The following is a 23,165-nucleotide window of genomic DNA, read 5'->3' as shown; positions in this document are numbered from 1 at the left end:
AGGGCCGGGTGGAGCCTGAGTGCTCCTGAGGTGAGTTTTGAGGGGGCAGAGATAGGGCACTAGCCCGTAGTGGGTAGCTCGTGCGCACTTGTCCAGCAGAGCCCTTCTTGCAGTGGATGGAGGGCCTCTTCACACATGCTCACAAGCGTCCCCCTCCTCCAAGGTGGATTAAAATGGTAGAAGCAAGGGTGTGAGCTGAAGACACGTGGATCTGTGCCTGAATTTAAAGCTGCCAACTCTTCTTTCAAAAATACATAGCTAGAGCCAGTCAGAACCCTCAAATGGAGGTGCTTGAGCAGAACCCCACTGGGGTCCTGAAGGCGATTTTAAGAGTTAAACCTGAAGAAGTCTCTGGCTCTGTGGGAATCTCTCAGAGGTGGCAGGGACAATACTCCTGGAGAGTGCAGTGATGTAGTTGTGGAGACAAGATTCCCTACACACCCCGACCATATTTTGCTTCAAACCTATGGGCTTTCCACATCTTACCTGCTGCAGCTGCTTCCTCAGACTTACCCTGAAATCACTGTCTTACTCTGAAATAAAACCTATAGATCAGATTATTAAAGGGAAAATGTACTAAGTTTTCTCCTTACTTTTTTTTTTTTTTTTTTTCCTTTTACTTCTGTCTTTGATTCATGCTTTTACAGAAATGTCAGCAAAGAATATACTAATTGTTCTCTTTGGGGAGCAGACAGGGTAGTTTTTTTCTCCAGAAGACAAATGGGTAAATTAAAACATCAATCACAGCTGGGCTGATGGTAAGTGCTGCAATACCAGCACTCAGGAGGCTGAGGCAGGAGGATCTTGAGGTCCAGGGAAGCCTGCATCATACCGTTAGACCCTGTCTAAAAACAAACCCATCTACAATTACAAGGCTGTCTTAGTGTGGTTACCTCTGAGAATGACCATTGTTCCCATTTCCTTCTGTCACTTTTGCGGGTGTGATGGAGCTTAAAACTGCTCACCAGCTACGGCTTAAAGGCTGTCTAGACTCAGTTTCTCATTTGCAGGCTGACACTTCAGATTCATTTCCCAGGCCTTTTCTGTGGCAGGAGGCACCATAAGTAACAATGGTTAGGCAATGGGCTGGAGAGATGGCTCAGCCGTTAAAGGCTAGGCTCACAACCAAAAACAATGGTTAGGCAAGAGTGTAAGGACATGACGGAGGAAGGCTGCTGCGTGTGCAGTGGTTAGCACACTCAGCGCTGAGACAAGAACCATCTGTTTGGGAAGGGGAGGTTGAGTGGGAGACCAGTATTGTGAGGGAGTCTAGCCTCTTGGTGGAGAGCAGAGTGGGCTCAGGCAGACATATGGCTAGTGCACAGAGTGCTGGGTGGGAACATAGTTGGGACCTCCAGCTGGGAAAGGCCCATGGACCAGGGTGGAAAAGCAGCAGGATGACGCTCAGAGAGGTTTGATCAAGGATGGCACAGGGTCCCTGTTCTTAGAGCTGAACCCCAGGGCATCATAAGAGTATAGGCCAATCAACTACACCCAAAATAGAAGGAACACTGACAGCTACACCCAAAATAGAAGGAACACTGAGGAGGTGATCTGTCCATGAGGGGTGTCACTTAAAAGCACATAGCTGCTGTCTTGGAGGTAGCAGCTGACCCACAGTCTAGGGATCCTTAGCTGTCCTTCAGAGAGGACATGGGCATGAGTGGGACCTGGCAGGAGACCACATTGATCCACCCATCCCCTGGCTTTTTGTAGTTATAGCCTTAGAGAATGGGTGTGGATAATGGAGTCACTGTGGATGCTCATCCTCCAAAAGCTTGAAGTTCTCCCTAACTGGCAATTTTGTCTACTAATTCAGAAGGGTAGGCATGAGGGCTTGCGGTTCCCGGCCTCCTGCTCCGTCTCCTCACCTGTGTAACTCTCTGTTCTGGTTTCCCAGGAGAGGACCATAGTGGTCATTTATTTATCCTCAGCAGGTAAAGTAATCGGGAACCATAATATGCCCTGTGTACTTCCTTGAACCAGCTTCTCAAAACTAGACCTTTCTTTTGGTGCTCAATGACAGTTCAGCGAAGGCTGCCACAGCTCACTCAGAAGAAGTGAGCGCAGCCTGTGGTCCTGTGAAATCACGTCTGATTCAATGAATAGACATACTTGTGTTGCGAGAAGTTACAACAGGGGCGTCAGGAGAGCAATTGCAGGCAGCAGTGTGTAATGGACGGTTTAGGATCTCCAGGGAAGGAGGCAGGAGGGTACAGAGAAGAGGCGGGGTCAGCTCGCTGATGCTTAAAGAGAAGCTGATCCCTGTGAGTTGGAGGTGACTGGGGCCATTCCATCATGGGGTTTACATTTTAATAGCTACGCTTACAAGAGTGACGTGAGGATCTATTTTAGAGGTTAGTGAAACTTCACCTCTTGCTGCTCTGTAAACCAGGCCTGGACAGGTAAGCTGGTACTAGAACAGGCACTTGAGAATGGTAAAACACTCGTGAGGATATTGGCAGAGAGGGTCTGTGCTTGGTGCCAGGCATTAGGTAGCTTCAGAGGTAGGTCCAGACCTAGGGAAGGGCAAAAGTTGAACCAGGTTCTTGGCTTAGAGGTGGCTTTCTGCTGTGTGTCCAGTCTGGAGGAGGGGGATGGCCAAGGGCCTGGGCCACTGCATGTGGACAGAGATATAGGCATACAGATGGCATAGGGTGTGTAATGAAGGAAGCAAAGCAGGAAAGTGGCCACCGAGGAAAGGCATTTGGGGTTGGGGGGGCTTGAGATACTGATGGAGGGGTGTAGGCAACAGAGAGGGTGTCCTGTGGAGCTGTTTGCTGGGCCCAAGAACGGTTCTGCCATTCCAGAGCCCATAGAAGTGGATCTCAACCTGTGGGTTTTGACTCTTATCCTGCATAAGATATTTTATGATTGGACATGAGGAAATGTATTAAAGGGTCTCAGCATTAGGAAGGTTGAGAGCCACTGCCCGAGGAGGTGGGGAAGCCAGGACTTATACAGTAGAAGGGAAGGGAAGGTCACACAGGTGACCTCCAGGCGGGCAAAGTGCTTTTGTGCTGACAGATACAATAGGAGAGGCTTCCTTTCAGTGTGTGGCAGTTGTGGACAAAGTGGACTTGCAAGGAGAGCCGTGTTAGGATAGACCTTAAAGAGTAAGTAGGAACTGGACAGATGGAGGCAGGGTGAAGAGTATGTTTCTGGCTTAGTCTGTTTGCTGGTAAAATAACAGAATTCCCCAGACTAGGTAATTTATAAAGAGCGAGACCATACAGAGTTTGTCACCAGCTGGGTTAGAGGGCACCAGGAACCCCTTAGGCTGGGTATCCTCAGGTTACCTTTCTGGGTCCAGGAGGATGGGCGATGGGGCTTAGCTTTCAGGCATGCCCTGGGTCATCTTGCAGTATCATGTGGGAGAGCATCACTAATGGTGGAGTAGAGGGGTTATCACTGAGTAGACCAACAGAGGGGATAGCATCTTGTGACCCGCCCACTCACCACCTGATACCGTCACAGCGGCAGCCATATCACAGCCAGAGTTTTGAGACCACATAACAGTTCTGAGAGAAGAAACAGCAACAGGTGACATGGAGGCTGGGGAAGGGGACCTGAATAAATCCTTAAGAAACCTGTACAGGTGGATTCACAGCTCAAGTCCTTCGTCCTCTTCCGACCTGTTACATGGGCTGGAGGCAGGCACTGGCGCCCCATGGGACCTTTTGAGCCTTGTTGGTAAATTGTATAAATTATACCTAGGGTGCTTAGAGACACCATGACCCTGCTTTCCTCTGCTGGTTCCCTGGTCCAGGTTCTGTTTGGCACATTTTTCTGTCTATTATGGTCTGGGCCTCCATTCATAGTTCTGAGGGCTGAGGAAGTGCCAGTATCACAGGATCCCTTGGATGAATGACATGGCTTGAGGGACAGTACTGGAGCCAAGTGTGTCCTGAGTCCTTAGCAGTGCCAGGGGTGTGCAGGGGTGACATGAGTTGACTTTCACTGCCTTCTGGCTGTGGACAACAGAACATTCCTAATGTATCAGGAGACGGCCCTTGATTGTTCTGTTGTTGGAACATGAGTGCTGGGACTACAGATGTGTGCAGAGCCACCACATACAGCCAAGAGGTTGCCTTTGAGAAGCATCTTCCCTGTGCCCAGTGCTCTCTGCAGGTCTTTAGCATTCTGTAAGTGATGAACACATGCCCTAATTAGTTATGGCAAGTTTTCCTTTTACTGTGACGGATCACAATGCTGCTTAGCTTAGGCAGTGTGTTAGGCAAGATGCTTCTAGAACTCCACCCTCACAGGCTGCCACAATTCTGCCATCATAACTGGCTAATAGGATCTTCAGGTTAAACATACTGCCTCAGTTTCTGTTTTTATGGACTAGATTGTATACCTCTCTTTTGCCCAGAAATGAATATTGGAGATAACAACCTCACTGTAGAGTTAAGAAGTTCAGAAAGGAAGTAGAAGTTAAGAAAGAAAAAAGACTAGGCAAGTTCAGGGTCAAGGACTCCAAGCTGCCAGAGTGGCAGATCCAGCCCTCAGACCTCAGACCAGGGGCCTAAACCAGACCTGGAGGGTTTTGAAGATAGAAGTTACACACAAAGTGCATTGCTGGCTGTAAAGAAATCAGACATGGTGGTGTGGTGCTGGAAGCTGTAGGCCAGAAGGGTTCTGTCTGCAGCATCTGGCATTCTGAGGGAGAGTGCCATGCCCTGGCAGCTTGCTGTGCTTTAAGGTTCCAATATGCATACTCAGACCAGAACCAGGCTTTCCGGGGAAGCTGCAGGAGGTGGGGGTGGGGGGCATAGAGTACAAACATAGGAAGCTGCATTTGAGAAGAACAAAGCAAGATGCCAGTGGTGGGAAGAATTGGAACATGGAGGCATCTGAGAAGTGGGTCAGTGAAATGGGTGGACATGGGGCCCACCTCATTGGTTTGCCCTTCTAAACTGCTAGATGAAGCTGTGGAGGAAGTGGGTGTGTGCAGCCTTCCCTCTTCCAGCAGCGGAATCTCGACATGGGTATGCCCATAGCAAACCCTACTACATACAGTCAAAACGAGAAAAATCAGTGGAGAAACGGTGTCCAGTCACAAGCCCTGTCTTGCAGGCGGTAAAGTTAGGCCAGGTGAGGGCTGCAGAATCTGATGTGGGAGTGGTGAGCAGAGAGGCTTGCATGGAGACACTGGGCTGTGGGGTCCTTGAGGCTAAGAGGAGAGAAGCTCAGCAAGGCACTCTTGTGCCCTGACCTCAGGCCTGGATATCTGTGGTGGTAAGCACAGGGTCTTGTGAAGAGCAGTTCAGCAGGGAGGAAGCTATAGCATGGTCACTGTGGTCATAGCAGAAGACCACTATACCTTGCCTCTTGTATTTTAAGACAGGTTCTCTGACCCTCTCACATCTGTTTCATAGGACAATTTTCTTCTGCAGAGGGTCAGGTGGGTAACACTGTTCAGCAGCTTGTGGGTATAGAGCTGTGCAGGTCCTGCCGTGTGCCTGCTTTGTGATGATCACTTGAGCAGAATAACAGTCTGAACTTTAAAGGTGGGTGAAGAGAGTGGGATTAACAGAAGGTGATAAACCCTGGCTGAGAGCAAAGCTGTGCTGAGTGTAAAAGGGTGGCAGGCAGTGTGTGCTGGTTAATATTAACTGTCAGCCTGACAGAATCAAGAATCTCCTGGGAGAGGAGCCTCTGGGAAAGTCTGGGGGAGTTTGCTTGAATGTACTTCCTGATGTGGGCAGACCCGTCTTGACTGTGTGAAATGAAGAAAGCCAGCTGAGCATTGGGAAGTATTTTCACTATCTGCTTTCTGACTGGATGCACTGTGAGGCATGACTTCATGCTCTGCTGCCTTGACTTCCCCTACCAAGACTGACTACCCTTGAACTATGAGCCAGAATAAACCCTTTGTTCTTTAAGTTGCTTTTGTCAGAGTATTTTATCCCAGCAGCAGGAAAAGACACTAAATAGACAGGGAATACAAAAAGGAACACTCATCAAATGGTAGAGAGCTTTGCATTCCATAGGAAACAAGCTTAGGAAGAACTCACAAAACCCACAAGGCCAAATATGGGAGTCAGAGCTCAGGTGACCAAGAGGCGCAAGGGTTACCTTCTCGGTTGGTTGTGCTGATCTGACATGGATGGCATGCCGGGACCATTCTGCATCTAGGTATACACTTGCCCCGGGTGTCTGTCTTTGCACAGGAATAAACAAAAAGTGTCATAGGAGGACAAGGTCTAAGAGTGGGAAAACCCTGCCTGCAGTTGTTTGGGGCAGACCAGAAAGGTACTCAAAGTCCATTGAGAAAACCAAAGCCCAGGAAAGGGTGATAATCACCCACCAGGGTCAGCAGCGGCAAACATGCTGGAATTTGGCATCTAGCCCTCCTGTAGTAGTACAGGGCTGATTATAATTCTGTGGCCCCTCAGCCTGTACATCACAGAGGGCAGCTCCCTCTACCCTGCTAGGCTGATGAGCTGCTGGCCTGCTCTGTTCCCAGCAGGTCTATTCTGATAGATTACACAAACCTCCAATGCCTGATGTGTATCTTGAGTGGAGTTTGCAGTGCTCCCAATAGCTCAAGATTCTCCCTGCCTACTCCTTCGTTACCTATCAAACCTAGATCAACGTACAGAGTTTGAGAAACTGTTCATTTGCTTTTTCCCTGTAGAGATTTCTCCCCTGTTGCTTTTAATATACTCCTGAAAGCCTGTGCCAGTGGGAAAGATAGTACTTTTGTTTAAACAAAAATTGCCAGGGCCTCTAGACCAGAAATGGTTTCCAAATCTTTGAGCTGTGACTGTTAAAGCTAAGATCCATTGTAAGTAAAGAACATGCCCAAACCTCCAAGACTTAATGTGAGAAAGTTTCTTAAACATGAATTACACACATGAGGATGCTTGGGGTATGAGAGTAAGCAAAGGGCAGCTAAAACTGTGTTCAAATCTTCCAAGACCTTTTCACAGCTATAAACAGGGTTGTCCAAAAGCCCACCATGGAAACACATGCCTTCAATCCAGCACTCAGGCAAATATCTTGAGTTCAAGGCCAGCTTGGTTTACACAGCAGCTTTCAGGGACACATAGTGAGACCCTATCTCAATAAAAACAATACGAAAGGAAGGAAGGAAAGGAAAGGAAAAGAAAGAAGATGAGGAGGAGGAAGAAGAGAAATTCTATGGAGAGGCAAAGGAACTAGAAAGACTAAGGCAGGGAATAATGAAGCCTCACAGTAAGGCCAGAGTGGCAGGCAGTTGGTTGTCTTTCTCTTGTGTAGTTTTGGCAGCATCAGAACAGAATAGACAGCTGAGAGAGCCACATGGACACAGCAACAGATTTGATGGTTTATGTTGAAACAGGGTCTTATGTAAAGCCCCAGCTGACCTGGGACATTCGGTTCTCCTGCCATGGCCTTGGAGTGCTGGGATTATCTGCTCACCACGCCGAGTCATGCTATTTATTTTTAATAAGACCTGGAGTCAGAGTTAATTTTTCTTGCTTGTGGATGTCCAGTCATCCCAGCACCATTCATAGGAAAGAAGACCCTCCCTCCTCCACTGAATCACTTCTACCATTTGTGGAAATTTGGCTGGGCATGTATGGGTCTGTACCTGTCTGTTGGAGTCCATGCTGCCCTTTATCCCTGTGTCTAGATTTCCATTACCATAGATTCATGGTTAAGCTTGGGGTAGGTAGACTGAATGTTCCCATTAACATGTTTGCTTTACTTATTTTCCTTATTGCTGCAGTAAAATACCATACAAATTAACTTAAAGGAGAAAGTGCTTACTTTGGCTCCCAGCTTGAGAGTACAGTCCATTGGTGGGGAAAGCATGGTGGCAGCAGGAGCTTGAGGGAAATGGCCACATTGTATCCTCATTCCAGAAGCTGAGAGTGATGCTCAGCTGGCCTTCTCATTTTTATTCAGTGGAGGACCCCAGACCATGGAATGGTGACACCTACAGTTAAGGTGGGTTTTCTTCCTTCAGTTACCCCAATCTAGATAACCACAGACATGCTCAGAGGTTAGCCTCATCTACACAGTCCCCCTAGGCGATTCTAGATCCTATCATTTTGAGAATGAATATTTACCATTACACTTGTCACCTGGTGCAGGCTGTGCAAACACCTGTGTCAGTGTTAGGGCACATATGCCTGGAGTCCACCCTCACTTGTATCACCAACCAGTTAGAGTCAGGAGATCCTTGACAGAATCTCCTAGGCACTCAATATGCATTTGGTTTCCTGATAATGCCACAGTGGGCCTTTGTCACTATAGCTATGTTTAATTGCTGGCTGTAGCTGTGGACCAAGTTTGGGCTGCAGCTGAATCAGCTGGAGGGTGCAGAGAAACTGCTGCATCCCCGCTAGCTGCTGGGCAGGTGTTTGAGCGTCCAGGCAGAGCAAGTACTGCTGCTGCTTCCTGGTCCATGGAATATACTCTGAAACACTGGGGAGAGGCAGGTGTCTCTCAAAGTTTTAATCCTTTTCCCTCTTCTTCTTGCACCACATAGTACTTTATAATTCTTTCTTTGGGGATCTCCTTCTCTCTCTCTCTCTCTCTGTTTGTTTTCTGTTTGTGTTTGTTTGTTTATTTTTAGGCAAGCTATCCCTGTATAGCCCAGGCTGGACTTGAATTCATAGTCCTCCTCCTTTAGCCTGCTTAGGGATCCTAGGAGAGTGTTACTACACCAGCACTGTTCTGTTAATGTGGGAGGGTCATAGAAATCTGGAGATGGAATTTGGCTTCTACAAAGGAGCACTCTCAGTTGGATGGGGAGCAAACTTTGAAAATGTACATCATCACTTTATGTGACCTCTGCTTAGAAGATTTAGAAGCTATGCCACTAATAAAGAATGCTCAAGATTATTGTGTTACAGGCTGGAGGATAGCTCAGCCGTTAAAGTCTAGGCTCACAACCATAAGTATAAGATTCTTGTGTTAGGCACCATGTACATGACCAGGTTCATACCATTTCCTGTGCTCTCACATTCTTCCCACAGCAGCAGCACCTAAACCTTCCTGGCTTAGGGTTCCTGTCCTTGCCCTGTGGAGAGGGGATGGAACTGGAGACTGGGCTGCTACCCTAGGGAGAAGAATCTACCACACCTCTGTGTGCAGATTCCAGTTCCAAAACAAGCAGAACAGAGTAGATTCGTTTCCTCCTGCTCTGCTCTGATTAGCTTCCTTCTGTGTCCTGCTGGGATTTAGCCATGGCTTGAGGTAGCCCCTCGCTACCTGTTCTTATTACAGAGCTCTCTGACCTGAATGTAACTGGTGTGTAGAGCAGATCCCTGCTGTGGTACTCAGACCCCCAAGCTCTTGTGACAAGTGTCACACATTAGCTGCTGCTTGTTGTGGTTGTGAATCTTACACCCCCCACCCCCAAGTCTGTAGGTTAAAAGGGTTCCAGCTAATGGTACTAGTGGGTGATGGCAGAACTTCAGGAAAGGAACTTTGTGGGAGAAAGCTAGGTAATTAAGGAGATGCCCTCCCAGAGGACATTTCCTTCTCAGCTGCCACAAAGAGGGGTAGCTTCGTTCACCCTACATCCCCGTCCCCCACTGTGATGCTCTACTTCCTATAGGCCTCCAGCCAGCAGCACCAACCACCAATCCCTCCTTGCCCTCTGCTCAGTGACCAGCCATTCTCCCCATCCTGGGTTGGTACCCACTCCACATGGTACCCACTTGCCAGGAGTCCTGAGAGGCCAGGCAGGAACCTAGCTTAGATGCTGGTTCCAGAAAAAGAAAATGTTTTGCTGAGTTTGGGTTTAATGTGCCTGGTAGTTTTAACTTTTTAAAGCAACATGGAAAACTTGAAGCGTGGGAACTCATCTCCCCGGACTGTGCATAGCACCTTTCTCCTCCCATCACCATGTCCTCAGTCCTTCCCTTCTTTGCTCAGTAATAGCTTGTTCAGCCAGTCTGAGTTTTCACTGAGGCATTGTTCTACCTGGGTTCTAATTTTTAAGTTGCTGAGGTTGGGATGGGTTTGGAGGGCACGTGAGACTAACATTCAGGAAGTATGTATCAGCTTGCATCCTTTCCTGAGATGACAATTAGCAGTGGGCACCAGAGAGGCAGAGTGATCAGACAGCAGGAAGGCTGAGGGGTGGGGGGAGCATTATTTGGTGGGACATGCCAGGTACATCTCACTTTGTGTTTCTCCCCAAGCTGCAGGAAGTAGATGTTTTCATATCTGTCTTATAGCTTAGGCATCTGATATCCCAGAATGAACAACATCTGCATCACTCTGTCTGAAACACATGTGTGGTACGGATTAGTCTGTGCTTAACTACCCACTCTGGACTTGGCTTTTGAGGATGCATTCAAAGGATGCATAGGGAATAGAAATAGCTTGACAAAGGTCTATGTGGGAGCAGGAGAACTACCATACTGTGTGTCAGACACTACTTTTTACCCACTCAGAATGATAAGGTCATTGGCATAAGCTAGATACACGGTCTGAAGAACAGATTGCAGTATAAATGACTGTGAGGTTTCATAGCCTAGAGAGGACAGCAAGAAAAGTGGCTTCTAAAATGCAGTGTACATTTTATAAATGATATCTGCTAAAAAACAAAGAAGATCTGAGTTCATGAAGGCTCCCTTGTCATGAGGGCATTCAAATCCATTGCTGTTCCTAAAGAAGCATTATTACTGTAGGTGAGAATGTGTTTGTTCTCTTGAAAGCAATGTGTTATAATCCATGCAAAGGATCAAGGAGCTTTGGAAGAGATTATCTCTGAAACCTGTTAGTGAGCTGAAGAGATGGTTCAGTCAATTAAGTGATTTCCAGTCAAGCATGAGAACCTGCGTTCAATCCCCAGTACCTACATTTTAAAAGCTGGGCTTTTGCGTGTACTTGTAATTCCTGCACTGGGGATGCAGAGACAGAATCTGTGATGCTCCCTGGCCATCCAGCTTAGCATAATTGGCGAACCCCCAGTCCCAGGGAAAGTCTCTGTCTTGGAGTACTAGGTGGATGGCTTCAGAGGATTGATACCAAAGGGTGACTTTGACCTTCACACACATATTCACATAGGTGTGTACGCACTTATACATATAGGAAAACCCCCACATAAACGGTGTTATAAAAGCTCACTGTTAATGGGTCTCTCATATCTTGACAGGTGTCAGCAATGGCTGAAGATGGCAACGAAGAGATCATGTTTATCTGTAAGTGACCCATAGACCTCTCTGGCTAGTATGATGTCATAGAATGCAGATGGGACTGACGCTCCTGCCTAGGCAAAGCTACATCCATTGTTTGTATAGCACAGACATGAGCTTCTTTTGAATCTGTAATTTGCTCATTGCTTTGAGAGCCTGGGTATTCCTTGTCTGCTACAGCGCTGTGGCCTCAGACCACTTCTCTTTAGGACCCCACTAGGGACAGGAGACTGGGTGATCTTAACTCAGGAAGTCTCTGGAGGTTTAGAAATAGTGAAGGGTTAGTACACTCCTAGATCCTGATCTTCCTAACCCTGGAAATGATGTGTGGGGGTTTGAAAGTGCCATAGGCTGGTGCTCCTGGGAAGGGGCTCTTGCTTGGCACTGTGCTCTCGGGAGTACTAAGAGGTGACTCTTGTGACCAGGCCTCCTGTATGTGCTGTACTCTTTATTGTCTTTGTGTCAGCACACATCTCATGAACTCTGCTGCTCACCTTTCCCAGGTTTGTGGTCTTTGGGCACTGTCCCCTCTGACATTCAGTGTCTGTTTACAGGGTGTGAAGACTGTAGCCAGTACCACGACTCAGAGTGTCCTGAACTGGGACCTGTGGTCATGGTCAAGGACTCCTTTGTACTGAGCAGGGCAAGGTGAGTGAGTGCCTAAGCTTCCACAGCAATCCTGTCTAGAAGAGCTCTCTGCCTGTCTGCTGTGGCTAGAGTGCAGAGGTCCCAAGTGTCTACAGAGGCTTGAGGGTCAAAGTGAGAGACTGTGTGTTGGGGGGTGGCCCATCCCCCCAGGGAGACGGACACCTTCCTGCTGGGATGAGTCCTAAGAGTTTCAAAGCATGAGGGTATGTTTCCTTGGTGTAGTCAGGGACCTTGGATCTGGGCTATGCTAGCCTGGACTTCATCGGTTTATGCATTAAACAAAAGTGGACAGACCAGGTAGTAGTAGTGCACATCTTTAGTCTCAGTACTTAGGAGGCAGTGGAAGGCTGATCTCTCTGAGTTTAAGGCCACCCTGGTCTACAGATTGAGTTCCAGGACAGCCAGGGCTGGTACACAGAGAAACCCTGTTGGGAGGGGAGAGGGGACCAAACTATAGGTCTGCCTTTTGGATTTCATCTGTGTTCTGAATCTAAGCCTCTGTGGACAGATACGCACTCTGGACAAAATAGGCTGGGGTAAGGGTTCTGGACAAGTAGTCCAGAGAACAGGTCAAGTAGCTACAGCTACCAGGAAAAACAAACCTTGAAGAGTTCTGAGGCAGCTTAGTAGCCAGGCATTGCTCTTCAGGCCCATGTTCTCCTATGAGGCCTGAGCCTTCAGAAATGTAGGGTCAGGGCCTATAAGCTACCAGTAGCTTGAGACATGGAGAACCTAAGTTACTCCTATGGGGCTTTGATGGTGCCTGATGCTAAACTAATAATGCACAGTGTCTTATTACTATTTCTGTAAATCTTCAACTGGTAACTACCCCCGTTTATTCACCTTTATTTGTGACTTATGTTTTCAATAACATTTTTACCCAAAGTAGAAAGCTGATCAGCTCTTCTGAGTGGGTGAGGTGCCAATTGCCCATCAAAATCTAGCTGAAGACATTAGCAGAGCCAGAGCCCTTTGCCATTGACTCTTCTCTAGGGAGTATGGTCCAGCTCTGCTACCAGACATGTCTCCCACGGGCCCAAGGTTCACCCATGCTGAAGTCCCAGCTCCATGACTTTCTTTTCCAGTATTTTCTTTGACTTTACAGTCTGGCTAATAAAGCCACATCCTCAGTGAAGCTGGTCCAGCCCACCCAGAATGGAGCCTCTTTGCTGGTCTTCAGCCTATACGCAACACTTCACCATGCTCTGTGCCCTCTTTCTCTCCCTTCCTCCATCCTTCTCTACAACCTTGAAGGTCATAACCTTGTCTGCTTCAGTCCTTGTTCCCCAGCCCCCGCACTAGAAAAGTGGGGTCAGCATTGTCTTGTGGGGCTTTAAATGTGTCCCTTAGTGTATGGGCTCTGGGCCCTCACAAGCACAGCCCTAGTTTTGTTCCCATTTACAGGGAGATCTTCAATTCTGCTCCCTGACAAAGTGTACCTTTAGAGCATGATGGGGGCTTGTAGGCATTGCACTGCTCTGATCATTGGAAAAGGTGGCAGGACCTCTTTGAAACTTCTGCTTTCAGGTCCTCCCTCCCCTCTAACCTGGAGATCAGACGCCTGGATGGCGGGGCTGAAGGTGTGTTTGCAGTAACCCAGCTAGTCAAGCGCACACAATTTGGTCCTTTCGAGTCCAGGAGGGTCGCCAAGTGGGAGAAGGAATCTGCATTTCCTCTGAAGGTAAAAGCTGCATGGGCAGAGGCTTCATGGCCCCTTCAGAAACTGGGGCTTCATGACTCCTGTTGGGGATGGGATGAGGGCCACTGAGCAGTGATGATTTGTAAATGCTGGAGAAGTCTTTTCTTCACTTCAGTATGCCATACACCTCAGAGTGTGAGGGTTCAGGCAGTGCCTACTAATGTGTGGGTCTTTAAGGAGTACAGTTAAGAACAAACAGGAGCCGACCCCATGTTGGTGTAACTCCTCTCCCTCCCCTAGCAGGTTCTGTGGCTGCAGCATAGCCATGATCTCTGTAGCTTTCTGCACCCGTGTGGCAATCTCACTCATCTGTGTGAGTTGCAGGAAACTCTCAGAGACTGAGTGATAGCATGGGGCTTGGCAGCTGCACAGAGCACATCTGCCTGAGGGAAGAATAGATATTTCTAACTTAGATATAACACCAAGAAAAACAAAGTAGATATCACTTACAGGGATGGCTGAGGATCTAAAGTCAACCCCGGAAAACCTTCTGAGACTGAAGAGGTTCACACATGTGGCATACATTCAGAAATAGTTGGGACATAAACAAATGAGGGCTGAGTTGCTCCCCCAGCAGCCCTAGGGACAGTGTGCTTATCTTTGAGACCCGAAAGAGGCAGCCGCCAGCCTTAGGTGTTCTAGCCTCAGAGTTTGGCACTCTTGGGATATTGAGCTTATAGGACAGACTTCAGCCAAAGAGGAAAGACAAATACCTAATGACAGATACTTACAGAAGGAAAAGTATAAGGACAGCAGAAAGAAATGTTCTATGTTATGGTATGATGGTAAAGGTCTAAATCTGAGCACAGAAAGGCAGGACTTAATGTCTGCCCTCAGGGGACCCAGGTTATAGGTACACACAGGTGTCCCCACTAGAGAAAGTCCTTCATGCCTGTTTGACTTCTCTTCATCTCCTCAATTCTAAAGGTTATTTTCAGGTATCAATTTGTTCTCAGTTCTGAGTACCTGTGTGTCCCAAGGAAGCCCTGGGCCCTGAGAGGAGGTGGAAATGTGCCTTTCACTCCCACTAGAGGTCACTGGGCACCTGGTGGCCTCACAGTTTGTCCCCACATTTCTGAGGGCCACACACTTACAGGGGTCTGTCTGTTCGGAAGAGCTTGTCAGTGGGGCAGGGTCCTGAGGAATCAGTCATCATTCCACAGATAGAGAACAGACCCTAAACCTGTGCTAACTCAAACCAAAAGAAACTAAAGGCTCTTCCTGCCCTGCTCTCAATTAACTCTGAAGCTGTACTGATGTTCTGCAGACCAGAGACAGCTCACCTGGACTGAAGAACTCTGCTGATGCCATGCTTGGAGCAGAACAGGAGAGTTCCAATATCTGGATACCCACCTGAGCCATGAGGAGAACTCATGTGTTCCATTCCCAATAAAGCTGGGAGAAAAGCTCATTGTTGTTATACTGAACAGGAGGGGAGCTCAGGGTTCCCATGATTCCTAGAGAGGGGAGCTCAGGGTCCCCATGATGCCTAGAGAGGAGAACCCAGGGTCCCCGTGGTGCCTAGAGAGGGGAGTCCAGGGTTCCCATGATGCCTAGAGGGGGGAACCCCGGGTCCCCTCAGTGTCTGCACAGGAGCAGAGTTCAGGTCCCCACCTGGGTCACAAACAGTACTCGATATTCCAATGATGAGGGACCTGTTGCATGTCTTCAACTTCCTCTTTCCTGTGACCAGCCTGGCCCATGTAAGCCGCAGAATCTTTCTCTAATCTCCTATCTATGGAAACCAGTCCTATCAGAAGCAGTGTGATCTCCCCCATGTCCCATGCCACACTGATAGACTGGTCAGTAACCAGGCTGTGGCCCTCCCCTCAGGTATTCCAGAAGGATGGGCATCCTGTGTGCTTCGACACTTCCAACGAGGATGACTGCAATTGGATGATGTTGGTGCGGCCAGCACTAGAGCCTGGGCACCAGAGACCTGACAGCCTACCAGCATGGCAGTGATGTATATTTCACCACCTCAAGGGATATCCCTGCAGGCACTGAACTTCGTGTGTGGTATGCTGCATTTTATGCCAAGAAGATGGACAAGCCCATGCTGAAGCAGGCCTGCTCTAGCATTCAGGGTACACCCTGTTTCTTCACTACGGTTGGGCCTCTTGCCAGGGATGCTAATGAAGGTGCCAGCAGCTGAGATGGCAGAGGTGGGATGGAGCCAGTGCAGTGCTCGTCCCGATGCCTGGGCCTATGCGGTGACAGACAGTGCTCACCCAAATCTTGGGACACTTGCTAGTGAGAGATGGTGCCAGTTTGAGGCACTTGGGTATGATACAGGTTGGCACTTGCTCTGGCCTCGGGGCTTCTGCGGTGGCTATGCTGATGCTATGAGGAAGCAGTTTATTCTTGTGAGCACAGAGGTCCAAGGATACGCCAAATCACAGTATAGAATGTGAGGCCCAGGACAGGCTAAGTGATAGAGTAGAACAGTCGTTCTCAGCCTTTCTAATGCTTCACTTCTTCATGTCGTGACCCCTAACCGTAGAATTGGTTTTGTTGCTGCTTCATAACTATAATTTTGCTGCTGTTATGAATCATAATGTAAATATCTGTGTTTTTGGGTTGGTCTTAGGCAACCCCTGTAGAAGGGTTGTTCAACCCCTCCCCCCCACACACAAAGGGTCTGTGACCCATTGATTGAGAAATGCTGGTGCAGAAGGTGAGAGAACCAGGGGAAGGCTGAGTGACAGTATATAAGGTGAAGCCTAGGGTCAGGCCAAGTGACGGTGTACAAGGAGCGGCCACATCAGGATGCAGAAGGTGGGGGAACAGGCCTGGAACAACAGATCTGGCCGCTGTCCTGCCAGTGTGAGTGTGCCAGTGCTGCCACAGTGTGCCGGGTAGCAGCTCCTCCCCAAATCTGGTTCATGCACATGTGTATGTGTGTGCCCGGGTAAACGTGTGGTGTGTCTGAACAGATGCCTTGGTATGCGCATGTGGATGTTTTAAGCTGCAGAGCACATGCTCTTGTGTAGTAACAGACACGTGGAGTATCTTTGTGTGTATGTAGATGTGTGTTTGCAGATACACAAATGTGTGCATTTGTTAGCATGTATGCAGTACACATTGTACACATTTTGTATTCTTATAGATTTATAGGTTTGTGTATGTGTTAGAGTGTATGAATGCATGGGACTGTATATGTATTCATGTATACGCAATCGTGCAGAAGTGTACGTGTGTATAAAGATACACAGGTATATATATACCCAAGTGTGTTACAGATGCATAGGATTATACATGTGTTAGTGTATGTAGATACGTGCAAGAGTATACATGTATGTACAGATACACAGATATGTACCTAGTTAGTATATGTGAAGATTTATAGGTATGTGCCTGTGTGTGCTCAGATGTACAGATATGTGTATATGCTTGTCGGTATGTACAAATATATAGGATTGTGCATGTGTATACATATGCATAGATATATGTATGTGTTTGTGTCCTGATATATATGCATTCAAGAAATGTAGTTGTGCATGGAGGAATCATTGCAGTGAGCCACCAGGTTGAAGATCTCCGGATGGAGAATCAGTCCTTGCCTTGTTAACCTGGGTCCTGGGCATCTCTCAGGGCAGCAGCCTTTCTCATTGTTGTCACAAAGAGTTCACATCATCAAAATGGGATAGTAACTCTGCTTCTGACCCCCAGGTATAGTGACTTCTCATGAAAATGGTTTCTTTCTATGCCAAGTATAATGTGACAGAAAGGCTTCGTGGGTCAGTTCCTAACATTTTGCAAAGATCTCACAAGTGGAGGTTGGTAAATCAGAGGACTCTGGCCTGTCCTATGTTTCTAGTCAGTTGCAGTTTTGATGAATGGAAGAGCCTAGATGCATGTCCTGGGGCCAGCCTCATAAAGCAGCACAAAATAGGGATTCAAACACAGGTACTGCTTCTCCCAGCTCTGGAGCCTAGAAACACTTCACTGTGTCTTGGGACAACTTGTAAGTGCAGGTCACTGGCTGCTGTCAATCAGATGGCTAGCTGGAGTCTTCATGTCTTTCTATCTATGGAGCACTTGCCTGGCCCTCTCAGGCTGGCTGCTGCTGGCATATGCTTCCCTGGGCTTCCCCACTGGGAGTACTAACCAGCAGATTTCTAGATAATGACAAAGAAGAGTTCAGACATTGGGTGGGACATTGAGGATGTAGTCCCTACCTGCCAGCTTTTTGTTACCCTTTTCTATCTTTGATTTCAGTCTGACAGGTTCCAAATTACATATGCTTCTTCCCTAGCCATGATGGTCTGCATTCTGCATTCTCATCTCTTGTTTGTGTTCTTAGCACTCGCTTGGGGTACAGGGAGATGGGATGTGCTCTTTCTGGTGCATGGTGGGTATATAGCTGCAGATTTGGGAGACTATCTAAACTCAGGTACTTTCCCTGAGTGGCCTCTAGAGTGTTGAGTGATGGTCTGGATATGACAGGCAAGAATGGTAGCTGTAGGCTGGCCCCACAGACAAACTGGATCCTGAGACATGCCGAGTACAGGTCCCAGGAGGATGCCTGTGACTTTGAAAAAGAGCCTACAGTGCCTACCTGCATTGCCAAGGTCAGTCTGTATTCCTTGAGCCCCTGTTCTTGTCCCTAAGTTCCTGTGTGTCAGTATTAGAGGACTAGATGCACCATCCAGGTGGCAGCTGCCTGCCCCAGGTGGGGATATTTTTAATTGAACAGTTTTAAAACTCACTCCTGCCCAGGTTCCAGGCTCCACTGCCAGACAACAGTTACAAGGTACAACTCTTACCACAAAAATCTCCATAGGATATGTTGGGCCAGCGCCACAGCCATTCCAGTCTCAGAAACACTGTGAGATTGCTGTTTTGGGCCCCACCATACCATTAAGTGATTTAAATATGAGTCTCTGTGTGTGTGTGTGTGTGTGTGTGTGTGTGTGTGTGTGTGTGTTGGTGTTATTGTTGTTACAGGTAGAATACAGGTAAAGCATTCTACTCCTGAGCTACACACACACACACACACACACACACACACACCCTTTAAAACAATAACAACAGCAAAAATACCTTTGAGACAGTGCCTCACTAAATGGCCAGGTTGTCATTGAACTTGTTCTGTGAACAGGGTGGGGGCCTTGGACTTGGTCATCTTGTTCCGCATACTAAGTAGCTGGTATGACAAGTCTGCACAACCAGGCCAGGTCAGGTATGGGTCCTGAAGGCTTGTGGTCCCACAGGGCTGGTGACTGGGGGTTAGTGACGGAGCTGGCCCTGTGGTAGTAGCAGGGTTACCACATCTTCTCAGTTTTATCACCTGTAAAATGGGAATGAATTTGATCAGTGTGTGTGAAACTGAAGACAGTGCCTAGAATACAAGTGCCCATGAGTCTGTGGGCATCTCTGCCCTTGTCATCTTCACCTAGGGAACAGGCAATGCTTGGCTGTAGTGACTAACCCTTCTGTCTTGTGTCTTGCAGCTGTGGGCACCCCTGAGCCCAGTGTCCCTACAGAGCCTGAGCGTGGCCAATGGGTGTGTAAGGTGTGCTCCAGTACCTTCCCTGGAGCTTCAGCTCCTGAATGGTAAGGTAAAAGTGGCAAATGGGGGTTACTCGAGGTGGGCAGACGGTTGGGCTGAGCCTTTCTGGCTGTCTGTCTGTCCGTCCGTCTGTCTTTTTTGTTGTTCTTGTTCATGTTTTTGGGTGTTTAGTGTTTGTTTGTTTGTTTTGTTTTTTAAAATTATTTTTATTTTATGTACATTGGGGTTTTGCCTGCATGTATGAAGTTGTCAGATCCCCTGAAATGAGAGCTACAGACAGTTGTAAGCTGCCATGTGGATGCTAGAAATTGAACTTGGGTCCTCTAGAAAAGCAGCGAGTGCTCTTAACTGCTGAGCTATCTCTCCAGCCGTGTGGTGAGCTTTTTTATCCATGTCCATGGTTGTCAGGGTGTCCCAGACTTTGTATTGTCTGCCCCATGGCCCACAGTGAGCTGCTGCTAAGAGCTCCTCCCTTGACCTGACCCTCCCTACTGTCTTGCTGACCAAGCTCTGGATGTGGTGGACACAAGCAAGGGCCAAAGACCACCATAACTTACCTCTTATAATCCTGTCTAGTTTCTGTATCACAATCCTTCCCCTGTCTAGTGACAGGGCTGACCCTATGTAGTAGCAGGGTTACCACATCTGCTCAGCATTCTCATCTGTAAAATGGGGATGAACTGGTAAGTGTGTGTGACACTGAGGACAGTTTCAGAGTATCCTATTACCTCAGGCTCCCTTACTAATTGAAGATGGCCAGGGAAAAATTGACTCTGTCTCCTAATTACCTAGTTATACTGTATCCTAGGAGCCTCTTTGGTGGACAGTAGAGGAAGATGCCAGTCATGTAAGCTACCAAGAAGCTAGGTATGAATGCTGAGACCTTTATCACTTATGGAACATGAACATGTTTGGGGGGCCAAACCGGGAAGAGGCCACTGATTTGCCAGTTCAAGGATGCGACAGAGACAGCTGGGTTCTGCTCTTGTAACCTGAGCAAGTCTGTGATTGGAATGTTCTGGAATTTATGAGACAGTTCTTTCTAGGCAGATTTTAGCAACAGAAAGGCTAATGTGAACATTTCTGGGAGACATTTTAGGCAGGGCTAGTTCTTCTCCTAAGGATTGTGGCTGTCTGTTCCTATGTTCCTGGGCTATCCTCCTAATCTTGGCCTTAACACTTTTGCCCTCTGCCTGGGGAAATTCACCTGTGTTCATCATCACAGATAGAAACATAGAGCAGCTGCTAGTTCTTCCTTCTTCTTACCTCCTCTTCTTTATATTTACTTTTATGTGTATGATTGTTTTGCCTACATGTACATGTGTGCAGTGCCCATGGAGGCCAGGAGACAGCACTAGATCCCTGGGAACTGAAGGTTGTGAGTGATCATGTAGGTGCTGAGACATGAACCTTGATCTCTAGAATTGCAGCAAGAACTCTTAGCCACTGAGGCATCTCTCCAGCCTCATCTGCTGCTGCCAGGTTTCTTAAGAGTGCCGGGTTTGTGAAAAAACATACCCCTTAGACGAGGGAGGGCACGGCCCATCTATAGAAACCATGGTGGGGGTGGCTTCACATAAGATATGGTCACTTAACTCCAATCAAGAAAGGCTATTTGGTTTGTTGGGTAGTTTTCCTTGGTAACTAGTGTTAGTTGAGGAAAAAGATTCCCTTTACTTTGGTAGTACAGCTAGGCCAGTGTTGCCAGGGAGTCAAGGGGCTCTTCTTTCTTCTGCAACCCTTGTGTGGGAGTTTGGTAGGTAACTTGATAGTTGAGGACCTAGGTACAAAACTGATTTAAAAAAAAAAAAAAAAGAAGAAGAAGAAGAGGAGAGTACAGAGCTGGGTCTTTGTGAAACTGAGCTGCAGGGCAGGGGTGCCTTTTGTCCCCCACAGACTGGCTTTGAGGACCATCTCAGAGCCAAGTGATAATGGCTGTGGTACACAAATCTATGAAGAACAGGCTTTGTTGGGTAATACTTTGTCCAGTAGGACACTGTTAATCCATGATTCCTTGTCTTAGTCATGATCACACAGAGCCTTGTCTGAGAGGCTTACCTCGAACGAAAGGGTATGGCTTTCTTGATTAGGCGCTAGCCTATGGTGTGCAGCTAAGACACTCTTTCAACCATGTTACTGCCATCGAAAATAATGCACAGAATGCCAAATTGGTCGTTTTATTTCTGCTAATGCCTAGTGTACTGTATGCCCCTAGCAAACACCAGAAATAAAATGATTGAGGATAGCCTTCTGTGCAGTACTTTCAGTGGCAGTAACATAGTTGAGAAAGTGTCTGCCTTGCCTATAGTTGCCTAGTTTCCAAACCAGACGAGTCCTTTGAACTTGAATTTACTTCATGCATTTATTCCTGATTGAGCATAGACCATACATGACTGCGGCCAGGTAAGGGCCAGTATGTGCCTTTTAAAGTCAGACCCACCACTTAGAGCACCAAGCAACCAACTGAGGTTGTTGGACAGCATGGAAAGCACAGGTTGTTGTCCTTGACCTTTCACCTGATGCTGTCATTTCCTATGTCCCCTTAGGGAACCCTGCTTCTCTCCCAGGAGGCCACTTAGAAGTGTCTGATTAAACATGAGGCAACAGTGAATGTATTGGCCTTGGTGCCCTCCTGGAATTCTACTCCATTTAAATGCAAAGACAAAGAAAGGGAAAGTGGAGAGCATTGAGCAAGGTTGTGTTTGCAGCAGCATTAACTGAGAAACTGAAGCCAGCAATGGGATACTCAAGAAACTGGCTGCTCCTGCAGAGCTTGGGAAGTGTTGGGAGCATGGGAGGAGAGGACAGGGAAGCACAAACTGGTGGCCTGCTTAGAGCCCTGGCCTTCTGATCTGCCCAAACCCTGCCCTGGCCTCACCCAGCTACATCTCTGCTTCTGTCAGCAGAATGTTGGGTCCCTTGGGAGAGACTTGAGGCGGAGGACCCCAAGGTGCTGGAAGAAAGCTGAATGTGCTCAAGAGACTAAACAACTTGTCTAAGGAATCTGAAAGCACCCCTCCCCCCCCAACCCTTCAAGCTAAGTTCTCACTAGGGTAAGAGATGGCAAGTGTGAGAGATAGCATTGTGGCACTGCATCCTTCAGTTAAGAGCAGCCATTGTTGAAGAAATCAAGACAGTAGATGACTGAAAATGAAAGCTGTGGTAGCAGATGTAAAATTGATGGGAGAGCAGCCAAAAACACTGGGAGAATTTTCCATACAGAGGATCATATGGAGGACACAAACAGAAGAGAAACAGAAAGTGGAAGATGATCTGAGGCTCTGCAGGTGGCTAGCAGTGTTCTGTAGGGAAAGGAGAGAGGCACTAAGAATCAGTTAGTGGACTGGGCATGTAGTTCAGCTGATAGAATGATTGTCTGCCATCATAAGCTCTGGGGTCAATCCCCAGCACCCCCAAAACTGAGCATGGGAGCACATGCCTGTAATCCCAGTCTTCAAGAGGCAAAGGCAGGAGTTAAAAGTTATCCTCAACTACACAGTAAGTTTGAGTGTGCCTGTCTCAAAAACAAGCCAGATGGATAGATAACAAGGAAACACTAAAGGATGCCGGTTTACAACCTAGAAGGGCCCAACAGGCTACCAGTATGATGAATCCACAGAGATGCACCTGTGCCATTATGGGAACTAATCATAAGACGCAGAGGAAGAAAAAAAAAAAAAGTGTTAGAGGGGAAGACATTAGAAACAAGGGCACTATTTAGACAGAACGACAGACTTAGCCATCATATTCTTCACTGTCAGCAACCTAGTGCTCTTAACTGCTGGGCATTTATTTACCGATTCTGAGACAGGGTCTCACCTTGAACCTGAACTCTTGTTCTTCTGCTTTAACATGAGTTCTGGGATTACAGGCATGTAACATCACACCTGTTTATGCAGTGCTGGGCATCAGACCCAGGGCTTAGTGTGATCCAGGCAGACACTCAGCAGGCCGCACTTATCCCTAGCTCTTGCTATCCCTTTTATTTCCTCTCCTTATTTTGGACCTTGGACCTGAAGAGTCACAGCTCCATCTACTGTGGATGGCTCTGTGACTGTGTCTAACACATTGCTTCCCTCGGCTGTCTATTCTCTTTGAGAGCTCTGCATATCGATCTACTTGAGACCATTTTCTAGTGTTATGCCCAGATCTTCTG

At 47.6% G+C, this 23,165-nt stretch overlaps 1 protein-coding gene across 1 annotated transcript in view; it reads left to right on the top strand.

Annotated features, from left to right (window-relative positions):
• The window catches only part of LOC127226686 (PR domain zinc finger protein 15-like), a 54,762-nt gene that overhangs the window by 742 nt on the left and 30,855 nt on the right, over positions 1 to 23,165 (top strand). Inside the window, 7 exon segments of the mRNA XM_051190784.1 lie at positions 11,108 to 11,153; positions 11,702 to 11,795; positions 13,323 to 13,476; positions 15,328 to 15,429; positions 15,431 to 15,581; positions 18,951 to 19,030; positions 19,032 to 19,053. Of these exon segments, the coding sequence (XP_051046741.1) occupies positions 11,117 to 11,153; positions 11,702 to 11,795; positions 13,323 to 13,476; positions 15,328 to 15,429; positions 15,431 to 15,581; positions 18,951 to 19,030; positions 19,032 to 19,053 (640 nt within the window). The 5' untranslated portion in view covers positions 11,108 to 11,116.

The sequence above is a fragment of the Phodopus roborovskii genome, unplaced genomic scaffold, assembly GCF_943737965.1.
Source record: "Phodopus roborovskii unplaced genomic scaffold, PHOROB, whole genome shotgun sequence".
Lineage (NCBI taxonomy): Eukaryota > Metazoa > Chordata > Mammalia > Rodentia > Cricetidae > Phodopus > Phodopus roborovskii.
The sequence above is the reverse complement of the archived record's forward strand: the minus strand, read 5'-3'. Positions and strand labels throughout refer to the sequence as shown.